Source organism: Dendrobates tinctorius, unplaced genomic scaffold, assembly GCF_039654945.1.
Source record: "Dendrobates tinctorius isolate UK_male_01 unplaced genomic scaffold, ASM3965494v1 ptg000102l, whole genome shotgun sequence".
Classification (NCBI taxonomy): Eukaryota; Metazoa; Chordata; class Amphibia; order Anura; family Dendrobatidae; genus Dendrobates; species Dendrobates tinctorius.
Genome location: NW_027361770.1, coordinates 15,024,713 through 15,045,499, shown reverse-complemented (window position 1 = coordinate 15,045,499; position 20,787 = coordinate 15,024,713). Strand labels below are relative to the sequence as shown.

The 20,787-nt window shown below is 41.8% G+C and overlaps 1 protein-coding gene across 1 annotated transcript in view; it reads right to left on the bottom strand.

The window, feature by feature from the left end:
* The window catches only part of EPB41L4B (erythrocyte membrane protein band 4.1 like 4B), a 1,031,490-nt gene that overhangs the window by 23,564 nt on the left and 987,139 nt on the right, over positions 1–20,787 (bottom strand). The window contains exon 21 of the mRNA XM_073587745.1: positions 16,902–17,009. Coding sequence (XP_073443846.1) covers positions 16,902–17,009 — 108 coding nt within the window. The remainder of the gene's footprint in view (positions 1–16,901; positions 17,010–20,787) is intronic.

Here is a 20,787-nt window from a genome sequence, read left to right as displayed (position 1 = left end):
GGCAGGCCACCAAAAGGACCGACTCACCAAATCTCTGGTACCAAAAATAACTGGATGACCAGCCAATGTGGAGCGATGAATTTCAGACATCACTCTCTTTCTCTACTGGTCAGGAACATACAATTTTCCCATAGGGCAACGCTCAGGTTTATCCTCCTGAAATTCCTCCAGGGCGTATCTCAAATCGGGCGAAATGGCAGAAAGAACTACCCCCTCACCTAGGATGGTAGTAGGCTCGGTCACACTAAGAGAATTGGCAAAGAAACTCCTAGAAAGGGCGTCTGCCTTAACATTCTTAGTGCCCGGAAGAAAAGAGACCACAAAATTAAAATGCGTAAAAAACAAGGCCCATCTAGCCTGTCTAGGATTCAAGCGTTTGGCTGACTCCAGATAAATCAAATTCTTGTGATCGGTGAGGACCACAACTTGATGTCTAGCTCCCTCCAACCAATGTCTCCACTCCTCAAATGCCCACTTCATGGCCAACAATTCCAGATTCCCCACGTCATAGTTGCGTTCAGATGGGGAGAACTTTCGAGAAAAGAAGGCACAGGGATTCCTCTTAGAAGTCACAGGGTCTTTTTGGGACAAAACAGCTCCTGCACCAATCTCAGAAGCATCTACCTCCACCTGAAATGGAAGTGAGACATCAGGTTGCCGTAAAACTGGAGCTGAAGTAAATCTCTGCTTAAGCTCCTGAAATGCTGAGATAGCCTCAGGAGACCAATTCAGCACATCAGCACCCTTCTTGGTCAGATCAGTCAGTGGTTTGACAATACCAGAAAAATTACCTATAAATTTACGATAGAAATTAGCAAAATCGAAAAACTTCTGGAGGGCCTTCAAAGAAGTAGGCTGAACCCAATCATAAATGGCCTGTACCTTGGCCGGGTCAATTTCAATAGTTGATGGAGATAAGATAAATCCCAAAAATGAAATCCTCTGTACACCAAAGAGGCATTTCGATCCCTTAACAAACAGGGAATTCTCTCTCAAAATCCGGAACACAGTCCGGACGTGTTCCACATGAGAATCCCAATCACTAGAAAAGATCAAAATATCATCCAAATAGATGATCAAAAACTTATCCACAAAGTCACGGAAAATATCATTCATAAAGGACTGGAAGACAGAAGGGGCATTAGTGAGCCCAAAAGGCATCACCAGGTACTCAAAATGTCCCTCCGGAGAATTAAACGCCATCTTCCATTCATCCCTGTGCTTGATGCGAATAAGATTATACGCCCCCCTGAGGTCAAGCTTAGTAAACCAGCAGGCACTCTTAACTCTGGAGAATAAATTAGAAATCAGAGGTAACGGGTTCTGATATTTAACCGTCATCTTGTATACGGTCTTAATGAACCATCTTTCTTGGCCACAAAAAAAACAGCACCTAAAGGTGACGAGGATGGTCTAATATGACCCTTCTCCAATGCCTCCTTAATATAGGATCGCATAGCATCATGTTCGGGTACTGATAAGTTGAAAAGCCGACCCTTGGGAAATTTACACCCAGGCATCAACTCAATTGCACAGTCATAACTCCTATGAGGAGGCAAAGACGCAGACTTGCTCTCATTAAATACATCAGAAAAATCGGCTAGATAATCAGGAATATCATGAGACTGAGGAGAGGTGGAGAAAATAGGAGCGTCCCTAAGAACACACTGACAATCCCAACTCACCACAGATCCACATTTCCAATCCAAAACTGGATTATGAGTTTGCAACCAAGGAAAACCCAGAACAATAGTATCATGCAAATTATGCAGCACCAAAAATTTACCATTTTCTTGGTGGTCTGGGGCAACCTGCATCGTCACCTGGGTCCAAAACTGAGGTTTATTCTCCACCAAAGGAGTAGCATCAATACCCCTCAAAGGAATAGGCATCCGCAGAGGCGTCATGGAAAAACCACAACGTTTAGCAAAGTCCAAATCCATCAGATTCAATGCTGCTCCTGAATCCACAAAAGCCTTCATGGAAAATGTAGATAAGGAGCAGATCAGTGTAATTGCCAAAAGAAACTTAGGTTGTATACTGCCCACAGCAAATGTGTGTGCAAAACGTTTCTCTCGTTTTGGGCAGACAGAAATAATATGAGCGACGTCTCCACAGAAAAAACACAGCTTATTACGCCTTCTAAACTCCTGACGTTGCACCCTAGACAAAACTCTATCACATTGCATAGGTTCAGACATTTGTCCAAAAGGTGGCAACTCCTCTCGTGTAGTTTTGCGTTCATGTAAACGCCGATCAAATTGAATGGCTAATGACATAGAATCGGCAAGACCAGAGGGAACAGGAAATCCCACCATAGTATCTTTTACGGTTTCTGGCAGACCCTTCCGAAAGAGAGCTGCCAAGGCACCATCATTCCAGGTAGTAAGGACCGTCTACTTTCGGATTTTTTGACAGTATAACTCTGCAGAATCCTGACCCTGGTTCAATGCCAATAGGGCTTTCTCAGCTTGATCAATAGCATTAGGTTCATCATACAACAACCCCAAGGCTTGAAAAAATGCATCCACATTAGTCAGAATAGGATCTTCAGGTGTCAAAGAAAACGCCCAATCCTGGGGATCGCTGCTCAGCAAAGAGATGACAAATTTAACCTGCTGCGCAGAGCTCCCCGATGAATTAAGCTTCAAGGCAAGAAATAATTTACAATTATTCTTAAAATTCAAAAATTTAGACCGATCCCCAAAAAACACATCAGGAGTAGGGATCCTTGGTTCAGCAGCATGTGAATAAGCGAGATAGGCGGAAATTCCCCGCACTTCAGCAGCGAGCTGCTCCACACGATCAGACAATTTCTTAATCTCCATTTAAAAAAAAAAAATATCCTCCTATGGCCCCAGAGAAAAAGAGGAAAAAATATATATATATATATAAAAAAAAAAAAATTCTGACACTTTTTTTTTACAATTCTTTCCTGCTTTTGAGTACCCTACAATCTGCGGTAAGGCTGGTGATTCTGTTATGAATGGGTCACTGAGGAGAAAAAAACAAAACAAGCTAAGCCACAGAAAACCAGAGAAGTTGGTAACTGCAGATTGCAGATCCCTGATCTTACCACACAACTAGCAGTAGCCGTGGAGCGTGCCTACGATGTTCCTAGACACCTCGTCACGGCCGGAGGACTACATAAGCCTAAAGCAAGAAAGGGGTAAACTAACTGCCCCAGAGCAAACCCCAAAGGAATCGATAGCCCCCACACATGTATTGATGGTGAAACAAGATGAAGGCACAAACACAGGCAGGAAAATAGGCTGAGCAAATGATGGAGCCCAAACTAACTAGACAGGAAAGGAAAGGCAAGTCTCTGTCTGCAACCTGCAAAAAACCCTACAAAAATAATGTCCAACACTTCTGATAGCAAAATGAACCCTAAAGTCACTAGACTTCTCCCACTATATCAGCATTCTGGAATATTCTGAGACAGAGCAAAAAGAGACTGAACTAGAAAGGGACAAAAAGCCAATTGGCAAAATACTGATAAATAAGAGTGGAAATTCAGCTCAGCCCCCAGCCAGGGCTGGCAGACCACACAAAAAACTGAATAGACCAACAAAATCAAGGGTGAACATTAGCAGAAAAACTTAGCTTTAGATGACTGGAACAGAGCTGAAAACCAAGAGCTGACAAGCCAGAAGGAATCACCAGCAACTGAATAGGGCGTCGGCTGTCTTAAATCCAATCTGAGAATCCTGAGATCCAATCATCATCCTCATTCTCAGGTGGCAGATCTCCACCGATCAAACCAGCCGCACCACCTCCCGTCACCACCAGAGGGAGTCCAGAAGGGGATCTCACAACTGGTGAGAATGAACTCACAACACCTAGTCCTTATCCTAGCCCTAACCCTAACCCTAGCCCTAACCCTAGCTCTAGCCCTAACCCTAGCCCTAACCCTAACCTGCACACCTGCTTTTTTTTCTTTACTTTTTTTTGTTTTGTTGTGACAAGATCGCTGCCCGGCGATCTGACACACAGTAACGCCACTTCTCCTCTGATCTCGCACTGACAGGAGATCAGAAGAGAAACAGCATTACTATGTGACAAGATCGCTGCCTGGCACATAGTAACACCAATTCTCCTCTGATCTCACACTGACAGGAGATCAGAGGAGAAGCAGCGTTATTATATGACAAGATCACTGCCTGGCACATAGTAACGCCACTTCTCCTCTGAGCTCGCACTGACAGATGATCAGAGGAGAAGCAGCGTTACTGTGTGACAAGATCGCTGCCTTGCACAGCTGTGCCAGGCAGCGATCAGCTGTGCCAGGCAGTGATCTAGTCACACAGTAACGCTGCTTCTCTTCTGATCATCCATCAGTGCGAGATCAAAGGAGAAGTCGTTTTACAATAAGTCAGATCGCCGGGCAACAAGCAGCTTTCCCAGTGAGCTCTCTCATTGGCTGCTGTGACGCTGACGTCATCAGGACCTGAACCAATCAGGCCTCGATGAGGTTGGGGGTCACATCAAGCATTGTGGGCCGGGATCCCTGCATTATAAGGTATGTGGGGGTCCCGGGGGGCACAAAACCGCCGAAGTAGATAAACGTCGGCGCTGCCCAAAGCCCAGCAAGCACCGACGTTTATCTACCGTTGGCGGTCGGGAAGCAGTTAAAGGGTTATCTTCTTTTTTGGTGAACAGTTTGTGGAAAAAAGATCCAGAGAAGCATCTTTTAATCCACACAAAAGGAAGTACTCCAAACCTATCAACACATGTCTTGGGGACCAGTCCCTCTTGAATGCTAGAAATCAAGTCAAATCCTCCTACCGAGTTAAAGATACAGGAACTAAAGATTTCCCTTGACCCACTTTTATTTATCAAAAGACGCTGAAACTGCACCTGTGTAATGATATAAGTCTCTATAGGTTACATGCCAATTTGTAACTCAGAACCAATAACGGTCTTGATTTTACAGATGCTGAAGTGGTGTGAGGTTTGATAATGGACCCAGTGGATTACAGAGAAGTTATCAAATTCCTTTACTTGAAAGGCCGCACACCAAAAGGAGATGTTTGATGAGATGAAATAGGTTTATGGTGATGATTCCCCATCATATGATGTAGTCAAGAACTGGCATCGTCAATTCAAATGTGTCGGACTTCGGTTCAAACAGCTCTAATTCCAGAGCGACCCCAATCTACTATTGATGAACACACCATCCAGTAAGTAGAGGTCACCATTTTGGAAAATCGCTGAGTAACCATTTGCCACCTAGCCCAAAATGTCAAGATTAGTGTGGGGTTCATGGAAAATATCATCAAAGACCATCTTCACATGCATAAAGTATCCGCTCTCTGGATTCCCCGGCTGCTCACACCTTTCCAAAAGCATGAGCAAGTCGAATGCTTTCAGGCTCTATTGGCGATATGCAATGGAAACTAGGATGACTTTTTCAATAGCCTGATTACACAGGATGAAAGCTGGCTCCATCACTATGATCCTAAGACTAAAGTCCAGTTGATACAATTGAAGCATCATGACTCACCACACGTGACCAACCCTCAGCAGGCAAGGTCATGCTCACAGTATTTTGGGACCAGTACGGAGTAGCATTGATGGATTTCCTAGAAAAGGGTACCACGATCACTGGGGCATACTTCACTGCTGTCGAAATTACAGGAGGCTATCAAAACCAAGAGACTAGGCATGCTTACCAAAGATGTCCGCCTTCTGCAAGACAATACACCAGTTCACAACTCACTTGTTGCCCAAATGAAAGCATGCTCCTGTGGCTTTGAAATTCCACCGCATCACCTTACACAAAGCCCTCCACAGTGCAGCACCCCCCTACATCTCCTCCCTCATTTCTGTCTATCAGCCTAACCGACTGCTGCACTCTGCAAACGACTTTCAACTAACCTCTGTACTAATCCGTACCTCCCACTCCCGACTCCAAGACTTCTGCGCTGCGCCAATCCTCTGGAATGCTCTACCCCAAGAAATTAGGACAATCCACAATTTGCATAGTTTTAAGCCCTCCCTCAAAATGCAATTGTTCAGAGCAGTCTGTCACGTTTACTAATCAAAGTCATTTTATGTGTAAGTGTGCATGTGTAGCCCATTCACTATATCCATCCATCCTTCACTCCCTCAAGATGGCTGGGCCAGCATTGTAAATGCATCATTGTAAATACACACCTGTACTTTGTATCTCCCCCACCTCATTGTAGATTGTAAGCTCTCACGAGCAGGGTCGTCTTATTTTGCTTTAATTATTGTATTGCTAACGTTGTTCCTTATGACTTGTGTTTTGAAACTGTTAAACTGTAAAGTGCTGCAGAATATGTTGTCACTATATAAATAAAGATTATTTATTATTATTGTCATTATTATTCACCTGACCTCGCACCATCAGACTTCCACCTCTTTCCAACAATTAAGTTATTTTTGAAGGGCAAGTATTTTCCAGATGATGAGACTCTGATTTCTGAAATCACAACGTGGCTTTTGGAGAAACCTGTCGACTTCTACAATTGAGGTGTTTACAGTTGCTTAAAGAGATGGGAGAAGTGTGCGCCCCTAGGTTGCACCTATGTAGAGAAGGACTAATGACTATGCCAAGTTTCATTGCTCTCAGTACACAGGAAGTGGGTCAGGGGAAATCTTTAATGAACGCCCCTTGAACGTATAGTCTTACCTCTAAAGAATCAAAAGTTTAGTAGGAAAGCCCCCTCTATAGTTGATGTCGAGTTGATGTAATGTTTTAATCACTTCTGAGAATGACCTTATAGATGAAAGTGTGTCTGGAAAGATCAGAGAAGATTTTAATATCACTATAAGGTTCAGGTAGGTGTTTCTTTTCTTTAATAAAATTCAATAATTTGTCATTGGTGTTGAAGAAATGTATCCTTAGGATTGTGTTTCTTGGAAGATCCGCTGTGATGGAAGCTAGGTGGAGGAGGCGATGAATCCTATCAATAGTCATCTCAAGATAATTGAAAGAGGGAATATTTTTTTGAGGATGGAATTAGTATAGTTTGATAAATTATTTTGCATTATGCTTTCCAGAAGTCATCTTAATTTTAACATTATTTCTCTTATTCCTATCCAGCAATCTTACAAATTTCTATTTGCATATCCTGATTATCTTTGGTCAAGACTTTTGTCTTTCTCTCCATCACTTCTACTCTTTTTTCACTTACTTCAAATCTTTTAAAGATAGAGACAATGCTGGATTCAAATAATTTTGCTTGCTTTTCAAAAGCCAATTCTATATTGTCAATTAAGGATTTGGTTAGACTTCTCATATAATTTTCCCAATTGATAGAAGATCATCAATTCTTGTGAAGATCTTATATCTGACATCGCAGAACAGGGAACATTCTAGACTAACCTGGGTCTATTTTACACTAGACATTGTTTTGGAGAAGTGCTCTCAGAATCATGGTCAATAACCAAGTCAGCATAAAAATTTGAGTCTCTGAAGCCCCAGAATCCCGGCTCTTTTCTTTTGGCCGAGAAGGTTGTATCCATTTCATCAATAATGCCCTTTGACATAGAGAATTTACTAGTAGATGCAGCATTCATTTTATATTTAGTTGCTCTTTTCTCCATTTTGCTGAAGAAAAGCACAAAAGTAGACTAAGTAACAGTTCTCCTCAGCTTCAGAGCCTGGAATCAGTAACAAATAGGCATTAAACATGCAATAGCGTATCTCTAAAAGTTGGAAATACCTGATCTGTGGTGCTGCTCTGAATATAAATAAAGTTAAATTATTTTGTTGGTTAAAGTTAAAGAAAGATTTAAAGCAAACCTTCTTTTCAATGCCTGTAGCTTAGTATCCCAGTAAGGAGCTTGGCAATTTGGGTAATTAATTCAGAAGACTACACCTACAGGGGTTGCCTTGACAATGGTATAGTTTTCTTATGAAGCAAATGGCAAGCGATGAAAGAGCTTTATGTCAAGTGTAGGAACCAAACTAAACTCACTACGCTCAAGTTGAGTTAAAATACATCCTGCAGGATAACAGTTGGAATCAAGGAGGTTTCTCTGAATTTAATTGACAGCAGAGGAACTCTTTTAGTAGCTGTGTCACACAAAGATTTTTTCGTCTTTCAGGATCACTTTACTGCTGAACTTTACTGATTATATCTCTAATACCCATACATCAATTTTAAAAATCCAGATGTCAAAATTATCTAATAAAAATCCTGTGTCCTATGATGCTATTTTCAAGATGATGATCCTTTCCTAAGTGACAATATCCAAAGGTTACTGAGTCCTAACAGTTAGCTGCATCACTGGATACAGGAGCCACTAGCCAGTAAACTTCCCATTACTCAACGTCAATCTCCCACCAGGTTGTTTGTAATATAGCTTTTTTGTTAAGTCACCTACCAGGACAAATTAGGTATTGATCTACTCCAGGAGAGTTCCTACATGCTCTAGTGTAGAAATGAATAGAGAAATCCTTCTTTAAGTAGAGCTGTATGTCGATTTAAAAGATGTAGCTCCGGAGCACGACCCACTGCTACTCACTCCATCAGTGTCAGTGTCCAGGTTATGCCCCTCTACCATATTTTTTGAGCACACTGAAGACACTCGCCTACCACGTGAGCATGCTTAGATATCACCTTATCTGAGCACGTTTGCTCATCACTATTTATAACTTAAGTTGAGAAGAGAGGGATAGAAAGCACTTGGTAAATTATGTCGTGTAAAAGACATAAACTACTGGAAAAATATAAAAATAAATATTGTTTTCAAAGTTTTTTAGTGACAAAAAGGACACAGAAAACATATTAAATATTTAAAAAGTGTAAAAGTGAAAACAGAGATACAAAAGGAGCACAGCGACCTTAAGTGTTCTACCAGATCATGTAGCTTCCCCTGGAATAATCATGATCCCTGAGTAATTATATTTTATATGTAAGGGGTGTACTAAATATATTGCTGCTATGTATATATATATATATACACATATATATATATATTGCGAGGTAATGTACATAATTGCAAATAGTCTTGTATGCTGCATTGCTGCAAGCTGTATATAAATCTGTACATAAGGAAAGTGCAGTACCTTAGTCAAGCCACTAGAGGGGGCACACTATAGTCCAGTAGCAAGAGCCATGTAGATAGTTCACATAGGAAAGGTTAACCGTGTGTAAGATACAGGGTTTTCCTGATCCCAGTCAGTAGGGCCATGTGTTGTGAATTCTCTTTCTGGGCTTCCTCTGGTGGTTACTGAAAGTAGTGGAGCTGGTCAGATTGACAGAGGTGTTGCGAGTTCTCTTTCTGGGCTCCCTCTGATGGTTACTGGAGGTAGTGGTGCTGGTCAGATTGACAGAGGCTTGCCACCTGATAATGATGATGACGAATGGAGATCTGGGGTTTCTGACTGGTGTATTTAAGACAGCTGACTTCCTTCAATCCCTGCTGGTGATTTTCTTCCTGTGCCTTCTGAGATCTGATGTCTGATGTCTCCTGCTCTGTTCCTACATCGTTCAGCTAAGTGGTTCATTTGCTAATTTTTTTGCATTTGATCTGGTTTTGTCTATCTCTGCTTTGTGCGGGTCAGATCGCTTCTGCTGGGGCTATGCTGGATCACCGCCCATATGTTACTGCTTGTGTCAGTTTGTTTTGTCCCCTGTTATATTGATCTCTTTTTGCTTTGCTTTCAGTATATACCAGAGTGCTGATATTACACATTGCAGAAGATTGCATTAGACAAGGAACAATAAAATAACCTCAGGTGTGACCTCATGGGATTTCCCATAATCTGTTGCAGCACTCACATTATATGGTATAGAGCAGTCAATCAGGATGGGCTATCATTGCCTCTATAATTGCATAGGCAGGGAATGCAGCAGCCTTTATCAGGTGACTTAGAACAGTGAGAAGATGTTAAAGCTAACAGCTTAGGAATAGAAGAAAGAAGGGAAAGTCCAATGCATTAACAATACTCCAGATAGTAATGTGCTATACACACGGTCTAAATTGTTGGTACCCCTCATTTAATGACAGAAAAACCCACAATGGTCACAGAAATAACTTGAATCTGACAAAAGTAATAATAGATAAAAAATCTATGAAAATGAACAAATGAAAGTCAGACATTGCTTTTCAACCATGCTTCCACAGAATTTTAAAAAAATAAAACTCATGAATTAGGCCTGAACAGAAATGATGGTACCCTTAACTTAATATTTTGTTGCACAACCTTTTGAGGCAATCACTGCAATCAATTGATTCCTGTAACTGTCAATGAGACTTCTGCACCTCTCAACAGGTATTTTGGCCCACACCTCAAGAGCAAACTTCTCCAGTTGTCTCATGTTTGAAGGTTGCCTTTTCCAGACGGCACGTTTCAGCTCTTTCCAAAGATGCTCAATAGGATTCATTTTCATAGACTTTTTATTTATTATTACTTTTGTTGGATTCAAGTTATTTCTGTGACCATTGTGGGTTTTTCTGTCATTACACGAGGGTACCAACAATTTTGACCAGGTGGGTACATCTGAAGCAGTGAAGAACATGAGAGTAGTAGTCTGTGAATAATTTAGAGATTCAATTGATCAGGGGACAGTGAGACAGAGAGCAGTGCCAGTCTCATTTTCATTGGTGAAATATGGTGTAGCTGGCATTTGTCCTGCTACACTTGAATTACAATTAGACATTTTTTCCTTTCTCAATGCATTACAAAGCAGCAGAAAAGCAAAACTCATTACGAGTTCATAGACACCAAACATGCCTAGATTCTTTTGTATATACGGTAAGTAGTGAAAAAAAATTCCAAAGTTTGTTTAAAAAAAATTGTGCAATTTTCTGATACCCATAGCGTCTCCATTTTTCGTGATATCGGGTTGGCTGAGGGCTTATTTTTTGTGTTCAGAGCTGACATTTTTAATGGCGAATATACAGAGTTAAGCGAGCACCATCTAAAAGCAATACTCAAACAGGATCACCTAAATGCATATCCATAGAATCACATTACATACAAGGAGAAAAATAACATATGCACATAAACACGGGATCACTGAATATTTAATTATTTTTATTCATATTTAGAGAGCAAGAAAAAATTAAAAGCACTTAAAAAGTGTCCAAACCACTGGACTACTCAAATTGATCCATAAATATATATTTTAAAATAATCATAATCCTAGTAGCCAGATAATAATATTACAGATCAATATAGTAATCAAAAAATTCTTCCACAATAATTATTCCATACACAATCCCAATAACATCCCAAGTATTGATTTAATTCCTAAGCCTTAACCATGCTGACTATGCATTTTCATCATGGCCACAGAATACAGGACCCATAAGATCACCAAATAAATATATGGTGTAAGCCCAATAAAAAAATATATAAAAAGCTCAGAGGAGAAAGATCAAAAAGGCATAATAAGAAAAAAACCTGGGAAAAAAGGCAGGGATTGAACAGTGTCAATAAATAAGTTCAAACCCATGTGTATGGAGTTGGCTGGAAAGGAAACACGGACCAACACGTATCGACCACCATGTCTTTTTCAAGGAAAGTGTCTTTTTCAAAGCAAAACTCATTACGAGTTCATAGACACCAAATATGTCTAGGTTCTTTTTTATCTAAGTGGTGAAAAAAAATTCCAAAGGTTGTTTAAAAAATAAAAATTGCGCCATTTTATGATACCCATAGCGTTTCCATTTTTTGTGATCTCGGGTTGGGTGAGGGCTTATTTTTTGTGTACCGAGCTGATATTTTTAATGATATCATTTTGGTGCAGATATGATCTTTTTATAGCCCATTGCATTTTAATGCAATGTTTCGGAGACCAAAAAAAGTAATTCTGGCATTTTTACTTTTTTTCTCGTTACGCCATTTAGCGATCGGGTTAATTATTTTTTTATATGCATGGGGTGATTCTGAATACGGCGGTAACAAATATGTGTATGTTTGATTTTTTATTGTTTTATTTTGAATGAGAGTGATTTCAACTTTTATTTTTTTATTTTAATATTTTTTAAAACTTTTTCTTTTAAATTTGACATGCTTCAATAATAGTCTCCATAGTGACTAGAAGATGCCATAACCCGAACGGCTCTGTTACATACACGTGATGAACAGATTGCCTGTATGTAGCAGAATTGCTCATTTGCTATGAGCGCCGACCACCGGGCAGCACTCATAGCAATCCAGCAGTGACAACCATAGAGGTCTGCTGGAGACCTCTGGTTGTCATGCCAACCCATCGGTGACCTATGGTCATGTGACATGGGCATCGATGGGCAGGAGTTCTGGCGCGCTTGCCGGAAGCGCGTGTTAAATGCCGCTGTCAGAGTTTGACAGTGGCATTTAACTAGTTATCAGCTGCAGGTGGATCGCGATTTCACCGGCAGCTGTTAGAGGCACATGCGTGCCAGAAAAGATGTGGGCTCAATGCCGGAGCCCACATCAAAGAAAGGGAGTCGACATCGGCGTACTTTATGAACTTCATAGGTCTTTGCAGTCCAATTTGTGAAAATCAGCAAATATGAGTGCTGCATTTTAAACACTGCTGTAGATAAAATTAATCATAGAAAGCTCACATGACCTCAGGTTCCACTGCATGAGCTTTCCCATAATTCCTTGTAGAGCATGAGAAATTTGTCATGCTCGTGGTGACGTCAGTCAGGTCATAGGAGTTCACCGTGAGACACTGAGCAGCAGTAACACATGCTGCTCAGTATCTTTGCTGGATACCAGGCTGAATAGTCACATCACGCAGCAATGCAGCCTGCCATCTAGATGTAGCAGAGCTAAACCCGGTACACGACAAATGGATTATCTTCTCTGTGGACAGGTGAGGAATATTGCTGTTTAGTATTTTAATTCTGTTACAGGAGACATTGGCTCTTTTAGACTGGGCGATGATGTGAGTATGGTTTAATTTAGATTCATTAGAGGTGTCTGTGCCATTATCTCAAATAAAGAACTTTATTCTTGCTGTGTCTTTATACAATATGACTATGGGGTTAGTAATGGGGGGCGTCTTATAGTTGCCTCTCCATTACTAACCTCTGAGCTTGATGTCACCTGATAATACAAAGGTGCTATCAACCCCCCAACTATCACACCACTTTCCACTGCACCAGGGCTAGTGGGAACAGCGAAGCTAAGTGGTAGATTTGGCGCATCTTTTGGATGGGACCATTTCTGGGGCAGGTGAGCGCTGATGTTTTTAGTCTGGGAGGGGTGATATCCATGGCCTCTTCCTAGGCTATTAATATCAGCCTGCAGTTGTCTGCCTAGCCTTTTCATGTTATTAAACATAGGGGAACCTTTCAGGTTACAAGAGTTCCAGGTCATTGTGGAGGTTGACCCCGTCAGGCACCAAGAGACTTGGTACTCTGTGATTCCTGTGATGCACGCCTACTTTACCTTTCCCAAAGGATGTCGTGTTGGCCTGGACTGTGTGTGGTCCCATATTCGTTCTGCAGGTCATACTGGCAGGCTTGAATAAGAGGGGCCGTAAAGTAGGGGTTACTGTAACAACCCTGCCGGCATCACTGCATGGCCTCCCATCCCCCACCTACCTTACTTACTACTCCGGGCCATGCTGTGAGTTCTGTCTGCTGCCGACTCTATGCTGTATGCCTCTTGCCTCATGCCTGCTCTCTGCATACTTCCTGGCTGTGTGCATAGGGGGGCGGCATCGGCACTCTCTGGTTCTTATGCAATTAGTGTGCACATGCCTATGGTATTCCCAGCCTATTATCAAGAGGCCTCTAGTATTTAGGGCAGCTCCACCTGAAGCAGTGATGTCACCATTGCACTAGTACAGGGAACGCTGCAGCAGTCAGGTGATTGGCTGCAGCAGCCAGGTGATTGGCTGCAGCAGCCAAGTGACTTTGAGCAGCACATTATCATAACATATCTGCTGCGGATGTCACGTTTATTATAGCAATTCTGCTGCTGGTGAAGTGCTAATGTCTCCTTTTTCTGTGTAAGTGCAGCCCATGGAGCAGCCTTTGCTAGTATCACTTAGTTTATATGTTCCTGTACCAAGCCACCTGTGAACTTTTCATATTGCATGACAACCCTTTTAAGTATCCCATCATAATGTAACAGCAGAAGGAAATCATAAATATACAAAAGCTGTCAACAGGATACTATTCATTAAGTACTTCCATCTTACTTTTGATATATAACAAGCAGAAGGCTCTCATTTATAATTGTGCTTTAGAATATCTCAGAAAGTATATAGATGAATATAAATATCCCACCCCCCATAGGAAGAATGCTAATCAGAAGCAAGAGAAAGCTAACTGTAATGTGTAGGTATGAATACAAGGTCCCATTAATTTAGAGTAATAAAGAGTATGCCACTGCAAGCTGAATATGCAAATAAAGTCCGTGGAGCCTCATTTAAGAGTCTCAAACACGGAACTAGCCAGATCTTCCTCCAGGGAAGGACCCAGCCAAGGAGTGGCGCCTTTCGGAAACCACCATTACCACCATATTAAGTGGCCCTTTAAGTCAATATCCAGCTCTTTATGAGTTTACAGATATGACAAGGGAAATACCAAGGCCAGGTATCCATCCACAGACAGCTGTTTTGGGGTGTTGCCCCTCATCAGTGTGGAGTAGGATTCTGGCTAGGTAGGAGCAATGCCTAGTAGACCAACATCACGAAACAATCACTGACCTCAGGGAGACCAGTCAAAGAAAACACTGCGGCAGCAGGCAAAGGCAAGTCCCGTGTTTGAGACTCTTAAATGAGGCTCCATGGACTTTATTTGCATATTCGTATTTCCCAGGGAGCAATGCACCTAGGATTTCACTGTGATTGAGCGCCTTTGCCGGCTGCCGCAGTGTTTTCTTTGACTGGTCTCCCTGAGGTCAGTGATTGTTTCGTGACAGCAAGCTGAATAAAATAGTAATGTAACAGTAATAATAATCATAAATTGTGTCTAATTACATAAATAGTACAAACTACAGTGCCTTGCGAAAGTATTCGGCTCCCTGGAACTTTTCAACCTTTTCCCACATATCATGCTTCAAACATTAAAATACCAAAGGTAAATTTTTGGTGAAGAATCAACAAATGGGACACAGTTGTGAAGTTGAACGAAATTTATTGGTTAATTTAAATTTTTATGGAAATTCAAAAACTAAAAAGTGGGGCGTGCAATATTATTTGGCCCCTTTACTTTCAGTGCAGCAAACTCACTCCAGAAGTTCATTGTGGATCTCTGAATGATCCAGTGTTGTGCTAAATGATTAATGATGATAAATATAATCCACCTGTGTGTAATCAAGTCTCCGTATAAATGCCACATGGAATCAGAGCAATGTGAGTGATTTGTGGGTTACAATACACATTTATTATAGGTCGTTCAGCATATGCAGTAGAAGCCATTGAGTATATGTTAAACATCAGCAAGAGAAGTAGCCAGGGTGCAAGCACCATTAAGGCCCTTTTACATTTAGCGATGCACCAGCGATCCAACCAGCGATCCGACCCGGTCAGGATCGCTGGTGCATCGCTAAATGATCGCTAGTGAGCTTTCATACAGAAAGATCTCACAGCGATGCAGCAGCGACGCAGCGCACGATACTTACCATTCACACACAGCGATCCTGCGTCCTCCCGCCCGCGTCCAGCGTCGCTCGTCGTCACAGCAGGAAGTCTCAGCAGGAAGCGCCCGACGAGAAATGGAGCCGGACATTCTCGCGCGATCAGCGATGGACAGCGGGGGAGCCGGTCGCTGGTAAGTATCACACATAGCGATATCGCTAGCAATATCGCTATAACGTCACAAAACCAGTGACGTTTTAGCGATATTGCTAGCGATATCGCTTAGTGTAAAACCCCCTTTACTGTTGCCTGATAAGTCAGTAAAGACACCAGCCTGCCTCAACGGTCCCATGGTCTGTTCATGGTCTTCAATAATGCAGTCTGGCAGTAGCCATATTGCAAAAGAGTATAGTACCAGAAGAATAAAGAGAGATGATAAAATACAGTTAGTAACATGATCTTCTCAAGGACGCTGGCAATGTAGTGTGGCAGTGGCCATATTAGCAAAGGCCAATATGACAGAAGTTGGGGTAAGCAGCCATGTATGAAGAGGGGAGATGCACAAACTGTCTCTGATGTAATATATTTGATAATGATGAGTTATGTGGATATAAAGGACTGCACTAAATAGAAAAGTGAATAATAGAAAATAAATAATAATGAACGAGTAATCAAAATAAAATTCATGATGTCAGTGTCAGTTTATCAGGTAAAGTGTGAGTCGATGGGAAAAATGATCCTGGTTGTCTCAGGTTAAATAGAGGATATATATATATATATATATACACACATACATATATATATATACGGTATATATAAATAATATGAAAACACAAGGTAATGTTCAATTTTTCTCATCGTAGTGATTTATCTTAACAAAAACGTAATGAAATATGTTGTAGATGCACTTCCTTTTGTTGCAACATGAGTGATTTTTGTGCCCAAAATTGCAAATAATGAAATAACAGACTTTCCATGCACATGTAGAAGGCTTGGCTGCAATTAAGGGGGCCATAGATAGGAGTACATACACTATTGGGTGCTGGCATTGCTTGATAATGTACTGTAATTATTTCACATTCATGTGTGAGTTTTTCATCCAGTTAAGGGGTGCTGCCATGAGGTCCAATGTGGTATGCACTTATGTCAACAATTACATGGCGACCCTTGAACCACAGGTGGTCTTTATGTATCCCACCACTTAGATGCTGAGGTATTGGCAGTACCTACATGATACTGTATGTTCTTTGTCTGGATTAGTGCCCATATTGAATTATGCGCTTTTCATTTTTACTATGCAATAGGTCACCATACCTCTACATATACTCAGTTAAGAACAGTAGATGTAAATTGGAAATACATTTATACTCAAACGAATAAAAACAAGAAACTCACAAACTGTATTGACGTGTCAGTCTCTTTAATCTCAGTGGTCTGACTTCTTGCTTGCTTGAAGATGATCCTGTGGATTGTGTGCTCTCGGTCCGCAATGATGCTGGACTTCTATGTGGAAAAAATGAGGGTATTTAAAAAGAGTTGCTTGGATTACAACAGAAAAAAAAAAGAGCTGAAAGCCATTTGCTGCTGTTAACCAGTTAAATGCTGTCATTCAAAATGCTTGCTTATGCTCAAGAAGATCGACTACACCAGCCCCCTGAGGTGGGGCACTAATGAATTACCATGGAAGTTGGGGACCTGAAGAAGGCTCCTATTTTTCTCTTCTTGATACCCCTAGGAAGCTCAGATGTAGGGTACGCTTCACATGAGACTGAGATTTTCACAATACACTTCAATACCATATTGAAGTACAAAGAATAACTGATTGGACAGATTTGAGCAATTTTGAGAAGGGAATGAAAAGTGAAAGAGGATTTTTTGTCTAATAAGTCATATTACAAAGTTTCTTATCTTCACTTGTACTACTGATTTATGAAGAAAAAAGCTAAGAGTTACTAATCTTTAATTTTCTGAATTGTTTTAGCAGTGGTGCCCTCACTTGTACTGAAGAGTATGACAAACTGTATACTAGAATGTTTATGGAATAACAGTCCCTTACTATAAAAGAGAAAAGGGGGAATATTTTACAGCTTAGAAAAGGAAGTGAAAATTGACAAATCAGAATAAGCTGTGTTTCTTGCTCAGTGAGACTTTTACGGCATGGAGAGTTCCCCACTGCATGAAAGACCAGTAAAACCATCTTAGCTACTGTGGTTTGCAAAAGGATTCACAAACCTACCCCTCTCCACTCCTGTTACATTTCTCAGGTTTTGCTACTTTACAACCTGGAATTTCACTGGGGTTTTGGTTTAGGGCTGCATCAGTTCATGTAAAGAACATGCCTACAACTGTGAACATATGTTTTTTTTTGTTTTGTAAAGTAAGTACGAAATAAAAAAATATAAATAATTGAAAGCTTAAGTGTGCATAACTGTTCACCGCCTAAAGTCAGTATTTTGTAGAGCCTCCTTTTGCAAAAATTACAGCAACAAGTCACTTTGGATAAGTTTCTAAAAGAGCTTTCCAAATCTTGCCACTGGGATTTTGGCCCATTCCTCAAGGAAAAACTGTTTCAGCTCCTTCAAGTTAGATGGTTTCCTCTGGTGAACAGCAATCTTCAAGGCTGACCACAGATTCTCAATTGGTTTAAGGTCTGGGTTTTATCTGGGCTACTCCAAAACATTTACCCAACACTCAAGTGTTGCTTTAACAGTATGCTTTGGGTTACTGTCTTGTTGGAAGATGAACGTCCATCCCAGTCTCAAATCACTGACAAACTGAAACAGGTTTTGGTCCAGAATATCCCTGTGTTTCGCACCATCCATCTTCCCCTCAACTTGGACCATTTTCTTGTCCCTGCTGCCAAAAAACATCCCCATAGTCTAACAAGGTGACCAGTGGGGGGGGGGAATGGTGGCCGAGATATTTAAAGAGACAGTTCCCATACGGAGTCTATTGAGCACACAGTCAGCGAGTACCCTCCCCCGGCCCCTTGTACATGTGATATGAGATGGATTAGGCTTTTTCCCCAAACAAAGTTACCTTCTCTCCTTGGGTTCCAGCAGTCCAGGAAATAAAGGATCCAGGAATGCAGCAGCTTTCCAGAGGTGAAAATAACTTTTATTGAATGGTGGCAAAATAGGAAGAAGACACGAGTACAATACTGGTTTTCCTACTCTGTCCCTGTCACACTCTCCAGCCGCACCCAAGGCAGCTGAAACAGCCAAAGTTCAGGGGAATTCCATGCACCGAGATTAATCCTTCAGAAGCCGGGGCCCTTCGTGAGTCCTGAGGCTTGTATTGCAGTCCTTAGCCTTTCTTATTCCGTGGTCCTTGGGAATCCAGGGCAACAGTTCTGTAATGGTTACGTGTGACTGGACACACCGCCTCCAGCAGGGTGAATTTATATTACACACGTGACCCTGGATACACCTCCTCCAGTAAGGCGAATATAAATATTAAGACGTGCAGCCGAATACATCGCCTCCAGCAGGCGAATTTCAGAAATACACGTAAAACCGGATACACCGCCTCCAGCAGGGCGAATTTTAATAATAAGGGGAAACACCAGGGAAACAATTACAATGGTGGGCCCTGCGATAGGGAACGGGGACGTGGAGACCTCCTTCACTCCCCTGAGTTAGTGTCACTACACTCCTACCGATCCCTAGGCCATTTCTGCACCGGATGCCACTCAGGATACCTTTAAACCCTAGCTCGCCATGCACCTACCCCTTTCTAGTGAAATGGCCAGTGCAGAGACTAGTCCCACCACTGCACTGAAACACACATAAAGGAAAGGCACAAACAGGGAAACACCACTTAACTTTACTCTGTTGCCCTAGCTCCTGGCAACAGAGTCCACCACCAGAATGCAGCTCTCTCCCTGACACCTTGCCACCAAGCTCTGTCAGAGCTGCAAGGAAATCCCCTCTGACTCCTTCCACACCAGGGCTCTGACCATGCTGCAAGGAGCTCTCTCCAGCTCCTTCCTCCACCAGGGATGGTTGGAAATGAATACTATCACTAACGCTGATTGCAACACCTGTGACTCTTTTATAGCAGAGCCAGCAATCACACCTGCACTATAAACATGTGCACTTAACTAAAGAAACAGAGTGCAATGATGCTCACCACCACCGGGGGGCAAACTTAGAACAAACGACACCACAGTGCAATAATCCTAATGGCCACTGGGGGCAAAAACAACACCAAAGCACACAGCTTCAGGAAAAAAAAGGTTACATGTGTTTTTAACTGTCATCACCAACCTGAATCATGACAAGTTCCCTCCTGTCCTGGAGGCCTGGCAGTGCCCTGTGTCCATGTATGTCTTCCCTGTCCAATGTCTCAGGCAGTTCTGGAGGGAAACAGCAGTTTCCTGTGGCCTTACTGCTGCTGGCCCAGCCCCCTTTTAACTGTTGCTGTCACTAACTAGACAGTTTTAACGGGCAACATTCATATTACAATACAAATACAGCAGGTACATTACATTAAGAACAGACAAGCACAGCTCAACATAATAAGGCATAAAACATATATACATAGGAAGTGCACAGGGGTCCCATGGCAGAAAGAGAGGGCGCAACTGAGGGGACCAGCCACCTCCTTACAACAGCATAATGCTAAAAACCACCGTGTGTTCACTGTGGTGATGGTATTCTTGGGGTGATGATCATACTGTTTACCATGGTGGCCAAAAAATAAAATTTTGTTCTCATCTGACCACAGCACCTTTCTCCATACTGTATATTTGGGGAGTCTCCCACGTGTCTTTTGACAAACTTAAAATGAGCTTTACAATTTTTGTGTGTAAGTAAAAGCTTTTTTTCTGCCGATTTTGCCAAAAAGGCTACCTCTATGGAATATACGGCTTATTGTGGTCTTATGGACATATACTCCATTCTCTGTTTGGGAACTCTGCAGCTACTTCAGTATTACCTTTGGTCTCTGTGCTGCCTCTATGATTAATGCCCTCCTTGCCCAGGCTGAGAGTTTTTGGGGGCTGCTCTCTCTTGGCAGGTTTGTTGTGGTACTATGTTCTTTCCATTTGATGTTAATGGGTTTGATGGTGCTCCCGTGGGTCATCAAATATTTATAGATTTTTTTATAACCCAACCCTGACTTGTACTTCTCAACAACTTTGTCCCTGACTTGTTTGGAGATCTCCTTGTTCTTCATGGTGTTTGGTTAATGGTACCTCTTGTTTAATGGTATTGCAGCCTCTGTGGCCTTTCAGGAAAGGTGTGTATACAGTGGGTATGGAAAGTATTCAGACCCCTTT